The sequence below is a fragment of the Falco naumanni genome, chromosome 19 (genome assembly GCF_017639655.2).
Source record: "Falco naumanni isolate bFalNau1 chromosome 19, bFalNau1.pat, whole genome shotgun sequence".
Classification (NCBI taxonomy): domain Eukaryota; kingdom Metazoa; phylum Chordata; class Aves; order Falconiformes; family Falconidae; genus Falco; species Falco naumanni.
Window position 1 is genome coordinate 5,364,245 of NC_054072.1, and position 16,518 is coordinate 5,380,762.

The following is a 16,518-nucleotide window of genomic DNA, read 5'->3' on the forward strand; positions in this document are numbered from 1 at the left end:
TGCAGGCAGGGCTGGGCCGGGGGATCCAGCAGCCCCTGCACATCACTCACCTCCTACTTGGCGTTTTTCTCGCTCTTTAAAAACACCTGGTGCGCCGTGCGTGCCTTCCTCTGGAAAGCACCGTTCTGCACCACCAGAACCGGTGGGACGAGGCTGGAACGGGGCCCGGGGAGTGAGGGGCACCCCCGTGGCGTGTGTCACCCGAAAGCCCTGCCCGGGAGTCATCCCAAGGCACTGAGAGATCCTAAACTTAAAGGAATCCACAGCTGCCCTTCCCCGGCCACGCTTCGCAGGTTGTGGGAGCGCCGGAGCCCAGCGGCGCTGGTGAGGCTCCGTGTGGGGGATGCGTCCCTGGAAAACTAAACCCTCCGTAAGAGCAGCCCTGATTTGGGAGCAAAACTACCGTTAGTCACGTCTGAACGCGCTCACGGAGGCTTTTTGTCTTTCTTGGCTTTACTTTTATTCAAAATATTTTGCTTTTCATTTGGTGCTTGTGTTATTTATATTTGGCAAGTGGTCTTGCATATTTTATTTGAGTGCCCTTTGCGACGGGCAGCCTCTAAGCCGAGTGACTTGTCCTGGGGCAGGACTGACCATGGAATTGGGAAGTTTCATTTTCTGTCCCTCTGGTTACCATTCTCAGGGAAAACAGGACCCACACGGATTTTAGAACGAAGACTATAACCAGAGACAGTACGGGCACCCCCAGCGAGCAGGAGTCATCATTAGCCATGACGACCCTTTGGTGAGGTTCTAACCCAGGGACCATGAGCTGAGTCCAGCGACATTCTGCCGTGTGCCAGCACCGGGGCAGGATCAGGCCTCTGAAATGGCTCGAGCTCTGGGGGAAGCGCTAGATGCCACCCCAAAGGTATCGCTGCTCTGTGCCCTCGCTGCGTTCCAGCATCCACCACTGCATCGCTGCTGCTCTTACGCACTTGTCCCACCTTATTTTATGTTATTTTGTTAAGGCCATGTTGTTGTTGGCGTACAACTCGAGTGACTTTGAGGAAAGATTTTTTTCTGTTTCCTCCTTACTTGAATGGCTCCTTTGAAAGGCAGCGCCTCTCCGTTTACATCCCCGCTGTCCGGATTGAATCAATCTTGTGGTCAGCTTCAGGAGGAGGGGGGGAAAAGAAGAAAAAAGCCTCACAAAGAGGGAAAATCGACAGGTCTGACCATCAGCATGATTGATAGCGGTTGGAGAAGCGGGACTTGACGTCGGGCTGCGCCAGGGCGATGCCAGCGCTCGCTGGGGAAATCCAGCAAAGCCTTTTTTCCCAGAACCCAGAGCAGACGGGCTTGGCGAGGGCTGGTCACATGAACTTAATAATAGCATCATTGTTGGAACATAAAGCATCTGTCAGGAGTTAATATGATTAATTAGAGGTGTCTGTCTCTCTCCCTCTTTCCCCGCTCCCTCTCCGGGTAGGCAGGAGGGACACGAAACCCGGCCCCGGGGAGGGCAGAGGTGGGTCGGTGCTGCAGCGCCGGCCAGGGTGGGCACCCAGCCCCAGCCCTGGGAAGGCTGGTTGCTCCCCGCCAGCCTGGCTCCGCCGCACGCAGTCGCCACGAGCCTGCCGTTGGCAAAGGGTACACACTCAGCCGGGGTACACGATGGAAAACATGAAAATGTCAAGCACCCAGCTCCCCACTTTCCCAACGACACCACATGGCTTTTCGCCGGGCCAAAGGTTTTGTGCTCGCCCCGTGACCTTCCCCCATCACCCCGCACCCCTTCGCCCACCTCTCTGCCAGCCCCTGCTCTCCCAGCAGCTCCCAGCTGATGCCCAGCAGGGCCGGGGGAGCCACCCTGACGTGCCCCTGCATGCTGGCCGTTGTGCCAGGCTGGGGTAAAGCTCCAGGATTTATCCCTGTGGCTCTTCATGGGCGATCCCGTCGGGGTGGTGCTTTTCCAGCCCCTCCACCTGACTGCGGAGCCCCAGGGGTGTGTGAATTTAATTCAGAGATGTCTGGAAAAGGTAACTAGAAATAGGAAGTTAATTGTTGGGAGGCTTAATTAGTCATACAGCGGTCTGCATTGTCAGTGGCAAATTTTTAAGACTCTGCAAACCAAAGGAAGTAGGAAAGGCCTGAAAGAGGGGCGGGTTGTAGGAACGTGTGGGAATTGCCACCTTCTGTGGGACCCAGGTTAAGACGGGCCCCTTCCGTAGCATCGCAGGTGCAGCTCACACCCCCGGCCACGTTTCTATTGATGGTGCGAAATGCTCGGTGACTGTCTGGTCATTACCCCAAGAGCTGAACATGCTCTGTGACAGCCTAGCGCTGCTGCTGGGAAAAATAATTTAAATGCTGGTGGCTGCCATCCATGCAAAATCAAAAAGTATGTGCGCAGCCTGCATCAGCCCCTCAGGCTGGGGCGGCACCACGGTCCCCAGCAACCCCAGCACTGCCCCAGTTTGCACATGCATTGCCTTGGGACAGCAGGGACACAGAGATGCCACCGAGGGACACCTCTGCCCCGGGGGGAGCACAGGACGCCGTCAGCCCTCACCCCGTGTGGCACTGGGGCGGGATGGGGCGCTGGGCACGGCGTGCAGGGGCTGGACTGGGTGCAGGCAGCAGGCTGGGTGCAGGTTTGGGCACAGGGCATGCAGACAGGGTGCAGGAGCCATGGCAGCAGGGGTGCTGAGCTGTGCTGCGCCAGGCTGATTTCTCGAAGCCGTGCCACAGCAGCCAAGCCATGCCATGCCAGCCGCGCCATGCCATAGCGCGCCAGCTGAGCTGAGCCATGCCATGCTAAGCCATGCTGGGCATGCCATGCTAGCTGAGCCGTGCTGTGCCATTCTAAGCTGTGCCACACCATGCCATGCCGTGCCAAGTCATACCAGCCATGCTGTGCCATGCCAAGGTGTGCTAGCAGTGCCATGCCATGCCAGCTGTGCCACACTGTGCCAAGTCAAGCCAGCCACTCCACGCTATGCCAAGGTGTGCCAGCAGTGCCATGCCAAGGTGTGCTAGCAGCACTGTGCCATGCCATCCGAGCTGTGCCATGCCGTGCCAAGTCATGCCAGCCATGCCACGCCAAGGTGTGCTAGCAGTGCCATGCCATGCCAGCTGTGCCACACTGTGCCAAGTCAAGCCAGCCACTCCTGCTATGCCAAGGTGTGCCAGCAGTGCCATGCCAAGGTGTGCTAGCAGCACTGTGCCATGCCATCCGAGCTGTGCCATGCCGTGCCAAGTCATGCCAGCCATGCCACGCCAAGGTGTGCTAGCAGCACTGTGCCATGCCAGCTGTGCCACGCTCTGTCACCGGTGCCGTGCCGTGCCGTGCCGTGCCGTGCCGCGCCGTGTCCTGCCGCGCCGTGCCCTGCCGTGCCGTGCCGTGGGCGGCTCTCCCCCACGCGGCGGCGGCGCGGGGCGGTGGCGGCGGCTCGCCCCCCCCCACCGGCGGCTCTCCCCGCCCCGGGGGCCCGGCCGGGCGCGGATTGGTGCGCGGCGCCGGCCCCCTCGGAGCGCGGCCGCCATCGGGGCTATTTGACGTGTCGGTGGGGCCGGGGAAGGGTTTCGTCTCGCCGGGGCCGCCGCCGCCGCCGCTCCGCCGCCCGCCCGGCCCGGCCCGGCCCCGCGGAGCCCGGCGCCCCCCCCCCCCCCCCCCCCCCCCCCCCCCCCCGGCCGCCGCCCGCCCCAAATGAGCGGTGCCCCCGGCGGGCCCCGGCCGAGGACCCCGCCGAGCCGCGGAGCCGCGGGCGCCCCGTCGCCCCGGCCGCCCCCCGCCGACCCGCTGCGCCAGGCCAGCCGGCTGCCCATCCGCGTCCTGAAGATGCTCAGCGCCCACGGCGGCCACCTCCTGCACCCCGAGTACCTCCAGCCGCTCTCCTCCACGCCCGTCAGCCCCATCGAGGTCAGTGCCCGCCGCCCCCGCCCGCTTCTCCGGGGCCGCCCGGGGTTCGTCCCTGCCCGGCGCTCCCGGCGCCTTCCCTTTTCCCTTCCCTTTTCCCTTCCCTTCCCCCGCGCCGCTGCAGCCCGGCTGCCCCCCCCTCCCAGCCCCGTCCTTCTCCCCGGCCGGGCGCATCCCGCCCCCCCCCCCCCCAGCCTCCGCCTCGTCCCCCTCCGTCCCCCGCGCCCTGGCTCGGCGCCGGGCCCGGCCCCGCTGCCCCCGGGATTTTGGGGATGGGATGGGGTGGGTGGGGGGAGGCCGGGCCGGGGGCGCCGTCGGGGTCTCCCCCTGACCGGCTCCGCTCCGCCCGCAGCTGGACGCCAAGAAGAGCCCGCTGGCGCTGCTGGCCCAGACCTGCTCGCAGATCGGCAAGCCCGACCCGCCGCCCTCCTCCAAGCTGAACGCCGTGGCCTCGGCCGGGCAGCCCGCCCCCGAGAAGGAGCCCACCGCCCGCCCCACCGCCCTGAAGCCGCCGGGCAGCGGGGACGCGCCGCCCGAGGACAAGTCCAGCTTCAAGCCCTACTCGAAGGGCGGCGGGGAGCCGCGCAAGGAGGGGGGCACGGACAAGGCCGGCTTTCGGGTGCCCAGCGCCGCTTGCCCGCCGTTCCCCCCGCACGCCGCCGCCTCGCCCGGCAGCTCCCGCGGCGCCTCGCCGCAGCACTCCGAGCCCAAGGGCGCCGAGGAGAAGAAGGAGCCCGAGGCGGGCAAGCCCAGCCCCGAGGGGACGGGTGGGGGGCTCGGGCGCGGGGCAGCGGAGCCCGGGGCGCACGGCGAGCCCCCGTCGGGCCGCAAGTCGGAGCCCCCAGCACTGCCGCCGGCCGGCCATGTGGCCCCCGTCTCGCCCTACAAGCCGGGTCACTCCGTCTTCCCCCTGCCGCCCTCCAGCATCGGCTACCACGGCTCCATCGTCGGCGCCTACGCCGGCTACCCGTCCCAGTTCGTGCCCGGGCTGGACCCCACCAAGCCGGGCCTGGTGGGCAGCCAGCTGCCGGGGGCGCTGGGGCTGCCGGGCAAGCCGCCCAGCTCCAGCCCGCTCACCGGGGCCTCGCCGCCCTCCTTCATGCAGGGATTATGCCGGGACCCCTATTGCCTGAGCTACCACAGCGCCTCGCACCTGGGCTCCAGCAACTGCTCCAGCTGCGTGCACGACCCCGGCAGCCTGAAGAGCGGATACCCCTTGGTGTACCCCACGCACCCCCTGCACTCAGTGCACACCACGCTCTCCTCCAGCGGCACCCCCAGCCTGCCCGGCCATCCTCTCTACACCTACGGCTTCATGCTGCAGAACGACCCCCTTCCCCACATATGCAACTGGGTGTCTGCTAGCGGACCCTGCGACAAGAGGTTTGCCACCTCGGAGGAGCTGCTCACCCACCTACGGACCCACACGGCCCTGCCGGGGGCGGAAAAACTCTTGGCGGGTTACCCTACCTCCGGGCTGGGCTCCGCAGCCTCCTGCCACCTCCACCTCCCGCCTGCCGCCCCTGGGAGCCCCAACACGTTACCCGCCTCCCTCTCCTTGCGGAGCCCACACACTTTGGGACTAAACAGGTACCACCCCTACGGCAAGAGCCATTTGCCCACAGCCGGTGCCCTGCCGGTGCCCTCCTTGCCGGCCGCCGGACCTTACTACTCTCCATACGCGCTCTACGGCCAAAGACTAACTTCAGCTTCTGCACTGGGATATCAGTAACTACGGCGGCCCCTTCCCCTGCTCCAGCCCCCTCCTCGCCCCAGCCCCCTGCTCCCTCCTTGGACTGTGTATTTATTTACTGTATGTTAGCTTAAAGCTGGGAATATAAGTGCATTAATACACCAATGAATCAATGGTATGCAAAAAGTCTGTGTCCAAAAAAAAAAAAAAAAAAAAAGAAAAAAAAAGAAAAAAAATTCTTTACTTTGCAGGTGTGGGGCTTTTCTTTTTTCTTTCTGTTTCTTTTGAATTTTTTTTTTCCCTCCCCCCTTCTTAATTTCCCCCTTGAGAAATTCTTGCATGACTCCTGACACACAAGGAAAAAAAAAAAAGCATTTTCCTCCTCCCTCTCCGCGTTTATCATTCTGGGATTCTGTTCCTCTTCATTTGTAAAGTTAACAGATGTAATATTTTTTAATTTTTTTTTTTTTTTTTTCGGTGCCCGCGGGGGCGGAGGGGCCCAGCCTTGGCCGCACCGCCCCCCGGCCCGCGGCGCGGCTCCCCCCTGCGCGCCCCCCCCCTCCCCCGCGGCGGGGCAGCGGGCCGGAGCGCGGCCGGCGGCGGGAGGAGCGGCGCCCCCGGGCAGGAGCGGCGCCCCGAGGGCCGGAGCAGCGGGCGGGCGGCGGACCCCGGCCGGGTAAGTCTCGTTTTGTTAATAAATGACTCTTGGTTATATCCACCCTCTGGTGTCGTCTCTCGTCCCTCCCCGCGCCCGGGCCCGCCGCCGCGGCTGGGGGGTCCGCGGGCCCCCAGCACCATCTAGCGGCAGCCGGCCCCCAGCCCCCTCCCCGGGCTGCCGGCCCCCCCCGCCCGGCCCCGCCGCCGCCCCCAGCCCCACCGCCCGCTCCGGCCCTGGGGGGGGGGGGGGGGCGTGTGTGTGCTGGATGGGGGGCCGGGGCCGCGGCCCCGCCGGTGCGTGTCCCGGGAGCAGCGCGCCGGGTGTTGCCGTGCGTGGCGGCGGAGGGAAGGTTCGAGAAGGCGTTTGGAGCTGACGGGATGCGGAGAGCCCCAGTGCTCCCCGAGGGGCGGCGGGTGGCGCCCCCCCACCCCCCGGGGATGGAGTTTTAGGGATGGAATTGCGATGCTAACGGGGCCCGGGACCCTCTTCCGCGTGGGGTCCCGTGTGCCCCCTCCCCATTTTAATCTTTTTGCTGTGCCAGGAGCGTGCGGCGCGGGGTGTGTGTGTGATAAACGGCTTCTGAGCTAGGTACGGCTGCCCGCCCCCCCCCCCCCCCCCCCCGGGCAGAGCTGCTGTGCCTGCCCTGCCACCGGGGAGGCGGCGGGGGCTGCGCTGCCGCCCACCCTGCACCCCAGGGACAGGGCTTCTCCCCCAGCAACAGCCTAGCCCTCGCAGCGGGACCCCCGGCTGTGCCCCTGCTCCCCACGTGCTCCTGTCGCCCCCCGTCACTTCGTTTTTTCGGGCTGTTGAGCGCGTTACTCCTGTTGCATTTTGGGTGAGTGATGCAATTAATCCGATTTAATTGCCTTCTCTATATTGCCTTATGCCCTGTGTTTAAATTCCTTTGTGTCCTTTGAGCTGGAAAATAATGCGCTTGGAACAGGGGCTGGTTTTGCCGATGGGATTTTTATTTTTCTGCCCGTTCCCGTGAGCGTCGCCGTAGGCGTGTGGCTGGTGTGGAGGGCCCTGGCCAGGGTCTCCCGCTGGAAACAGGAGTGGCCGGTGGTGCCCGGGGCTGGTCTCCCCTTGGCTGGCGGAGGGGTGGGCAGCACCAACCCCAAGCCCCCCGAGGCTGGGGGGAGGAAGGTTTTGCAGGACCACAGCTACCCCTTGCCCTGCTGTGAACATGGATCGGGTCCGACGCTGCCCAGGGTCTCCCCGCGGTTGGCCCCGCTCCTTCGTGGCAGGATGTTTGCAGGGTGGTGGCCCGGGACGTGCAGGGGACGTCTGGGTTCAGAGCAGAGGGGGCTTCGCTACGGCTGTTTGCTCTGCCCTGGGGCAAGGGGTGCCAGCCCCAGGCTGCTGCAGCCGTGCTGGTGTCTCCCATCCCCGCATCCCGGCTGGATGCCGAACCCTTTGGCTCTGGGCGTTGCGGCTGACGTTCCCTGCGGAGCTGGGCACCACAGGGCAGCGGGCGCAACACTGGCAGGACAGCTCCAGTGTTGCCATCCCCTCTGCTGCGGAGCTATGCGGTGGCATTGGAGGTATGCTGGCCCCCCTGCCCCTCGGGAGCACCGCCACTCCCTGGATGGGGCGCCCACTCTCACCGGTGATGCTGCTCGGTGTCAGCCCTGCTTGGGCGCCGTCGGTCCCCGGTGTAATTCAGGGCTCCTGAGCTGCAGCTCCGAAATGCCGTGCCTGCCGTGGGTCCCTGCCGCAGCATTGCATTCCACCGTGCTTCTCCCTGGCTGTCACTAGGTCTCCGCTGCCAGCACTGCTGGAGAGCCTCGTGCCGTGGGGCGGGAGGGTGATGCCACGATGCCCGTGGGCCTGCACAGGGCACGACAGCCTGGCACAGCCGATGCAGAGTCTCGGGGCTGCCAGGGCCGTGTCATGTGCCAGCCAGCAAGTAGCTGGCGCAGAGCAGCCCGGGCAGGGGGCGAGGGGCTGGCACAGCTCACCGTCCCACCGGAGCCCTGCTCTGGGAGCAGGGCAAGCTGCCGGCTGCATCCTCCCTTTACGGCAAAGGACCGTCTCCCCCCAAACCCCTGCTCACGCCAGGATGCTCCCAGCTCCAAAACTGAGCCCATGGGCATTTCCTCCACCGACGGTGGGAGCTGGATGCTGCTCAGATACGTCCTGCCACGCAGAAGGTTCCCTGAGGAATGTTTTTTCCCCTCCCTAAAGACTGCAGCACCAGGGCCAGGCTGTGTAAACACTGCAAAGTATCATCTGATAGCAGCCGACACTCGGGGGCTTTATCTGCCGGGGAATGATTGTGTTGCCAATATATTAAATAACTCCCTATGTAATGTATGCCCAGGTTATTGCAGAATTCAATTTATAATAAGAGCACTGGGATGCACTTTATTAATCATTCTGTCTAACAACCTGCACTCCACAGTTTCGGTTTGATTTGATTCAATCCTGTCTTTCTACAAAATATATGGCTGAGTGGGTTGGATAATGTATGGCTTAATTTAGAGTTGTATGGGTTTGAATTACCATTTTCATAATGTGCTGTGCATTAATGTGTTGCATCATTTATACAGAAAAATGTGCAAGGTTTCAAACCTCTCCAGGAGGCAAAAGTCACCTAAAGGGAACGTGGAGCGACAGAAAAAAGACCCTTTCAAACCCAGCTGGTGGGGGGCGGCTTGGGGCGGGTGGGCTGGGGTAACGCAGGTGGGTGTCGGACGCGGGGACGGCGCGTTGGAGGCTGTGCTGGCGGCGCGTTGGAGGCTGTGCTGGTGGCTCCCCTCCCTATTGCCCGCCAGCGACTCCGGTTTGCCCCGAGCTGCTGGGGGCCTCCAGTGCTTGACTCACCGGTGACCCCGGTGCCGATGCTCGCCGCGATTGCACCCGCCGTCAGTCACCCCAGGCCGGGAGGAAAAAGCTCTGATTATCCAAATACAGTCATTAAAGGGGAAATGTGTTTTTAGGACTGTCAGAGTGATTAATGAGGGTTAGCAATCCTTGCAAATGCACTTGTTTAGTCTAACTGGCAGCCTCTATTTTCCTATTGATTTATTGCGGCAGTTGCCAGGGCCGCGGTGTGTGTGGAAGGAGCCGGGACTGTGCGCTATGTAAGCGGCGAGCACGCAGGGCTGCGCAGCGGCGGGCACAGCCGAGCGGCACGGCAGGCTTTGCTGTGCCGGCCCGTCGGAGGCAGCTGAACAAAGGCAACATTATACCTTGTGCTGGGGAAGGAATAACTTGGACGCACATGCAGAACAGCTCCGCCGCGCTGCGTGCCTTATAAATATCCCTGTTTGTAAAGCCCGAAGCCCATCTGACCACAAATGATCTGTCCGCCTAATAAATACGTGAATGAAAGTGCAAGGCCGTATTTTTTTGTTGTTGTTGTTTTCCTTCCTCTCCTGCACACAAATCCCCGATGTCTTTTAGGTGATGCAGAGGTGTCTGCCCACAGACGTACAAGGCGTTGCAGAGACCAGACCGGAGCACAAAGTCTTCGAGGGCTGCTGCGTGCCCGCCAAGAGGAGGTCAGGTCAGGATGCAGAGGCAAGGGCCGGAGCAGAAGCGATGGTGGGTGGATGAGAAGTTTCTCAGCTGCATAAAGCAGCTTTTCTTTCCACGTGAGCCCTGGTGGAAGCCCCGGAGAATACGGGCTCTGTGTTTGTCCTCCCAGCCGGAGTGGCGCGGACGCCTCCCGTGCCTCCACCAGCGTCCCCGAGCCCAGCCTGGCCACTCAGCCCAGAGGTCAGGGCTTTGCTCTGGGGGACGCTTCGTGCCACGCGTGCTGAGCGCAGACCCGGAGGGACAGAGCCATGCTCGGAGATGGCCCCTGCAGCCACCGCTGCCGCCGGCAGTGTTCCTGCTGCCTGGGGCTGTGTGCTGGAGCCGGGAAGGGAGCAGCCGGCGGTGATGCGGAGCGGATGGGGCAGCCTGGGGGTACTGGCATGCAAAGCTGCACCCCTGGTTTGCAGCCATGAGCACAGCCCTGTGCCGGAGCCTGGCGCTGCCCTGGCCTGTGGTTTGTGTCCAGCCAGTTTGAACAGCACAAATGATGAGAGGCCTTGGAGGAGAGCAAAGACCTTGAGTTGCTCAGCGACCCCCCCAAGCCAGAAGAGCATGGGCAAGCGCCCGGGGAGCTGCGGTGACCAGGAATGCTGAGGATGTGAGAACACTTTTGTATGGCTTTGAATGACGGCAGAAGAGCCGCCGCTGTCACTTCCCTGGCCATAAATTGGTGTGTGGTGTGAATCCTCCCAGCGGCACCAGTGCCAGCTTGCAGCAGCGATGCACCAGCGTCTTCCCCACTGTACCAGGACACCCGGTTTTGGTACCCCATGGGAAATGCCCAGCATGACCCATGGCCGTGGCTCCCTGCTTCTTCCACAATGTCTGATCCCGGGTGCCGGGGCTGGCTGACCCGTGCAGCTCGGCGTGGCGATCCAGCACGGGTGCAGAACTGCTGGAAGGCTGCAAACCTCCCCAGTCCTAGGGCTGAGCCCACAGCAGCGCTGGGCTGCAGCCGTTCCCTGCAGAGTGCAGCCCTGCTCGTGCAGATTTACGCCGGTGCGCATGTAAGTGATACTGTTCATTACTGTGATGCATGGTTAATAGTTATCTCTCTGTTTATTATCATGATGAATAACTGAAGAGTCGTAATTCTGTATACACAAATGTTTCAGCTAAACGCTCACTGGAGAACGCTGGGGGAGATGCAGGGCTGACAGCTCAGTTTACAGAGTATATTCCTGTAGCTCACTTCACAATAACAAACAGATTTCCACAGACCATAATGTTTTCTAATACAGTGTTTATGGAAACCTCCTGGAGCAGCTTTACCATGACTTCATCCCACCTTCCAGCACGGTGCATGAGGTGGGCCGGGGGGGGATGTGACCTCTGCAAGGATGGACCCACCTTTGCAGGAAGAGATGGTGGAACGCCACTGCCGCACCAGCAGAGCTGACCCTGATGGACTGAGCAGAGCTGGGTGGTGGCACGCTCAACGCTGTGCAGGGTGCAACGCGACCTCCGCCAGAGCCTCATGGTCCCAAACACCAGAGGTCGTCCCTCCAAGCACCAAGAGCCAGAGCCCTCCCGGTTCAGCAGAACCTGGAGGCAGCTGAAGGACATGCGGCATCCCAGGCATCTGACAGCTTTGGGGGGCTTTTTAACCACCTGTAAACCCAGCTCGCAGACACCCCACTGGAGCAGAGAACTGAAATGACCTTTTTTTTGTCCCCCACGTCTGCAAGAGGGCAGCTGCCGGTGGCACACGGGGCCATGCCAGTGCCAGTGCCTGCCACAGCAGCTCGTGCATTTCTGCCAGCCACCGGTGCCTCAATGGGAGAGGGAGATGCTGCTGCTCCAAGGAACAAGGGACCAGTGGGAGCCTGGGGTACTGGTGCCGCCTCCTCTCCCACTTTCACCCCTGGCCAGGCTGTCCTGCAGCCCCTGAGCTCCACACAGTGCCAGGAGCCCCTTTCCACCACCAGCACTTGGAGAGCAATCAGCCCTTTCACCATCCCGGTTCATGACCTGCACCCATGCAAGGATGGGGCTGCTCATCGCCCCCTCAGTGGTGAAGCTGGCAGCCAGGCTGGGATACCTGCTCAGCTGGGTAGAGCTCCTGTAGAAGTGACTGATTGTTTCTGCTGGAGCAATGGTTATCTTCACTGGGTTTCATTCCAGTTCCCTGTGCAGGCTCGGTGATGTCTGTGGGGCTGGAGCGGGATGGTGGCCAGGTCCTCCCTCTGAGCTGGGAAGAGCCGCGTTCTGTGGAAAATGTCTCTGACGTGAAGCAAAGCGCGAGCCGGGCTCGTGGGGAGCTGCTGATTTGTCACGGGCATGGAGCAACCTGAGGTTTGCAAGAAAATTGTTGCTCAACCTGCCCAGGGGAATTTGCTGCCCCAATTGCTGAGAAATGGAGCCCCAAAGCCCTTGGTTATTTCTGGGGTTTCTGAACCTCTCGTAGGGTCCGGTTGAATGTTGTATTAGGAACAACTGCTTGGAAAGGGCTTGCTGGATGGACAGCTTGTCCGCTCCTCCAGCTGCAGGGATGTGCTCTGCCCTGATTCCTGCATTGATAGTTCCTGAACTTTCCTGACTTGTGTGCACCGGCATGGCTCCGGTGGGGGAATCCTGCGGCACGCACCAGCAGAGCCCTGTACAAGCTGCGCTCCGCTGCTTGCTGATGAACCTGCCTGGCTTCTCTAGGGGTGAAAAGCCAGAAGGGAGTCCTGGGGCAGGGCTTGGTGGGGTTTTTCCCCAGGGAACACTGTAAGGGCAGCACCAGGCTGTCGGCAGCTGGTTTCCCAGAGTTCCAGCTCCGGCAGTCATGTCGCTTGCTTTCAGTGCGTCCTGGTGCAAAGCAGAGCCCACAGCCCTCCCAGCCGTGGAGGAAACTCAGAGCATTGGGGGCTGTTTTGCCATTTTGGGGGTCTGGCTCACATTGCTTGAGCACTGGGGGTTGTGTACGGCACCCGGCACACATGCAGATGAGTTTGCGGGGAGGCCAAGGCAGAGCCAGGGCAGGGCTGGCACCTCCAGGGGCTTTGCAGGGGTTGCTCTGTGCAGGCCAGGGCGTGGGGAGAGCTTGACACCAAGCTGTGGCACAGCCAGAGGGTGGGCAACGGGCACCAGAGCCCCTCCAGCTCCTGGCCTTCGGTTGCTCCAGGTTGCACCCCACATTGCATGCTGATGTCCCTCCACTTGCACCCCAGCACGGCGCAGCGATGGGCTTTTGGGGAGAGGGGCCAGTTGTCTCCGCGGTGCAGCATGGGGTGGAGCGGGGTACCAGGGATGCTGCCAGCATCCCACATCCCGCCGCCGCCCTGGGGTGCTCCTACTCATTCCTCTCCCCTGTGCCTTTCTCTCCGCTGCTGTGAACGGCCCTTTTATCTCTTGGGTAGGTACAAATGGAGCTGTCAGATGCGATCAGCCCTGTGATATGACAGGTTGCGGGAGCCGGGGCCCCTCAAACAGAGCAGCCTTGTCTGTCAGAGCTGCCTGACACTCCCCATAATGGCCAGATGGATGAGACTCTGAAAGTAGGGCCCGGCGCGTTTTCAACTCTATTTTGGGTGAAAACACTTCTTGAAAGATCTTGAAAGGAGCTGGCAGTTTAGTAGTTCAAATGATTAATGAGCACTGGCTCTGCCGGGTGGATTTCTCGCGCCGTGCCAGCAGCTGGGCTGCTCCAGCGGGCCAAGACACGCTGCTCTCCCCCCGGCTCCCCCCACGCCCCCCTGGTTTTCCCGGAAATGACACCAACGCGACAGGCCCCGCATATGGAAAAAGTTAAATATAAATTACTGCTGAAAGAGGCCTCGCTGAGCGGAGTTAGTTAAAGATGTTTATGGATTCAGAAACACGGGCCTGCATATGTATTTAGGGATGACAAATGTGATTCAATAAGTAAGGAATTTCTCCGTGGGCTGAGGCGGGACCCGCGCGGAGCGGGCGCTGCTCTGGGCTCTCTGGCTTGGCCGCGCCAACGCCATAAATCCTGCAGACAGGCTCCTTTTTCCTTCCTGGGCAGCTCAGGGTTTATTTTCTTTTTTTTTTTTTTTTTTCCTCCGGATCACACCAAGTCACTGCGTCTCCTGCACTTGGGACGTGACAGTGCTGCTCCATGCCTGGATCCTCTGCATGCATCCCCCAGGGCGACTTCGGGGGGCTTGGGAAAACGTGATGGATGCTCCATGCAGGTCACTGGGGACTGTGCTCTCCATGCTGCCACTGGTGCCAGGCACGTCCCCGTCCCCAGGCTCTGCTGTCCGCCCGGAGAGCTGCGCTCAGCAGAGCAGCCGGACCCTTCAGGACTGTCAGCAGATGATTAATGACCAACAACTTCAAAACTGCCCCAGTTGCCAGTTTGGGTGCTGTTTGACCCAGTGCTTAATGAGTTCAGACGTGCTTCTGCAAGCCACTTCACATGGGCAGCCGGGCACACTCATGGAGCCTGGGGGGGCAGGGGCACGCGCATGTCCCCCACCCAAACTGTCCTCTGCTCCCGCTGCTCTTTAGCATCTCTCTTGGGGCACATAACGTCAGGGGCCACAACAAACTCATGCAAGAAGCCCCTAAACTAAACTCCAGCTGCTGTGGCACAGGCCAGGGAGGGATGCCGGATCCATGGCAGGGATGCTGGGTCCATGGCAGGGACGCCAGCTCCCAGGGAGGGATGCTGGGTCCGTGGCAGGGGTGCTGGATTTGGGGCGACAAACCCCAGCAAACCTGCAGTGATGGGCAGTGCAGGAGCCGGTCCCTCGGCTCCCCCCCATCCCGCCACCTCCGTGGGGCTCGCAGGGAAGCGCCTTTCAGGGGGTCAGCGCCCGGCCGGGCTTTTGACAGACAGCCACATTCCTTTGTCCTGATTTTATTCGTTAGCAACATTTGGCCTGGACACAGAGACAGCTAATGAGGGACTGAGTTTATTGCAGTTTGATTTTTCTGTTAAAACAATACAATAAAATAAATGCACTTGGAAATCTGGTATGTGTTTGTACATAGTAGATTTATGGCTCTGGAGGCTTCCAGAGAGACGCAGCCTTTCATTCCCTTCCTTATTGGAACAGATCATATTGCAGAGTTTAAAGGGCTCTGGAGTTGTGATTTATTTGAAGAGAGAAACTAGGGAAATCCAACTATCTGTTCCCTGGCTCAGATCATCCAGTAACTCCCCGGCCAAGGGGACGGATCTGCACCTCCTCCACAGATATTTTTTTTTTTTTTTCCCTCCTGTCGCTTACATTATCCTGCTCTAAATATATCACCGAGACAGGGCTGACTCCTGACCTGGGCTTCAGCACCTCACCAAGGCTTCCCCAGCCCTTCTTGGAATCCCACAAATAAATCATACTCCTGGAACCCTTTCTGAGCTCCTCTGTGCCACTCACGGGATGGGACCTGCGCAGGGCCAGCCACTGCCTTGATCCAGAGCAGAGATCATGGCAGATACCTTGTTTTTATCTCTGGAATCAGGTGATAAATCTATGCCACCGGCAAGCCCTTTCCCCTTCCTCTCTGCTTTCCCAGCATTTGCAGGGTCCCTGGGCAGAGGAGAGCCCAGCAGCTTGGATCCAGGTCAGGATTTGTGCCTGCAAGCCTTTTTCATGCAATTCCTAGCCCATGGGGCCCTGCCTTGTTTCTGGGGCTCAGCTGGACCTGCTGATTGTGGGATGCTGCTGCGGTTCCTGCATCTGAGTGGGACTGTGCTCTGGGCCAGGGCTACGGCAGCCGCTTCCCTCCTGCCCTCGCAAAGGAAAAATGTGTTTTGCCCCTCTCTGAGGTTTCCAGCACCGCAGGGATGAAGCACTTCAGCACCATTTGGGGGGACAATCAGAGCATGCACTGCGATGGCTCAACAGTGCTGTTGTGGTGCACCCCACCCCAGCACCATCCCAGTCATCCCAGTGGTTCCCACTAGCAGGAATAAGACGAGACTGTTCCCCGAGCCCAAAACCAGGCTTTTTCTGAAGTTATTTGTTGTTTGCAGGCAGGAACTCTCTGGGTTTTGGTGCAAAACCTCTCCTGCTTCTCCCTGGTCCTAGGAACCTCTGGGACATTTGGGAATGACCAGTTTGGGTCCCGCCAGCAGCATTCATCCTTCCTTGTGCTGTGCTGGGAGGCCCACAGGAGGAGATTACCCTTCTGCTCTGCCTGACCATCTCGGCTGCAGGGCAGATGAAGAAAAGGAAGGAGTGACTGAGATTTCCAGCTCAAGGAGAGCTCTGGCAGCTGCTCTCCTCCTCCCACCCCCAGCTCCATCTCACTTCTCCAGCCCGGGTTTTTGCAGGGTATTTTCTCCCCCTGCACACAGACGGGCTCTGTTTGCCATTAGCTTCCCCTCCTCTGCCCTAGGAGCTGATCCGAGTGCTAATTCTCACGCATGTTTCGGGTAAATCTACTTTCTTTCCTTGGATGAATTGTGGTTTCCAAGCACCATTAATCATTTCCCTTTAGAAAACAGCGTCGGGGGGCTGGAAACATTGCTTCTTTATTTACTGGGAGGATGACCTGGCACGCTGGCGCCCGGCCACGGGGCTGGCGTCTGTGGGACGACATGGAGTGCGGAACGAAGCCTCAGGGTGAGCTCCCCTCCACTGTGCCAGGACCGCGGTATTGGCTCCCACCAGGACCGTGCCCTGCAAGGACAAACCCCCCAGTCCCAAGGTTAGATGTGAGCAAGAGCCTGTGGAGCAATGGGATGGAGGATGGAGAGGAAAATGCTGCTGAAATGCCATGTGTTTTAACCCTGTCCTCAGAGCCTCTTCCCGGAGGGGTCGTTCACCTGGGGGCTTCTTTGCACCGTGAGATTTGTTGTGG

General features: G+C 60.8%; 1 protein-coding gene across 1 annotated transcript; it reads left to right on the forward strand.

The window, feature by feature from the left end:
• The first annotated feature begins 3,652 nt into the window (after window positions 1-3,652).
• On the forward strand, window positions 3,653-6,280 carry ZNF703 (zinc finger protein 703). The gene is made up of 2 exons (XM_040618297.1): window positions 3,653-3,865; window positions 4,215-6,280. Exons 1-2 carry the CDS (start codon window positions 3,653-3,655, stop codon window positions 5,592-5,594), a joined length of 1,593 nt encoding a protein of 530 aa, XP_040474231.1. The 3' UTR covers window positions 5,595-6,280.
• The last annotated feature ends 10,238 nt before the right edge of the window (window positions 6,281-16,518 follow it).

Coding starts and splice junctions, on each gene's coding strand:
- ZNF703 (XM_040618297.1), top strand. CDS start 3,653: ATGAGCGGTGCCCCCGGCGGGCCCCGGCCGAGGACCCCGCCGAGCCGC. Junction 3,866..4,214: donor CGCCCGTCAGCCCCATCGAG/GTCAGTGCCCGC, acceptor CTCCGCCCGCAG/CTGGACGCCAAGAAGAGCCC.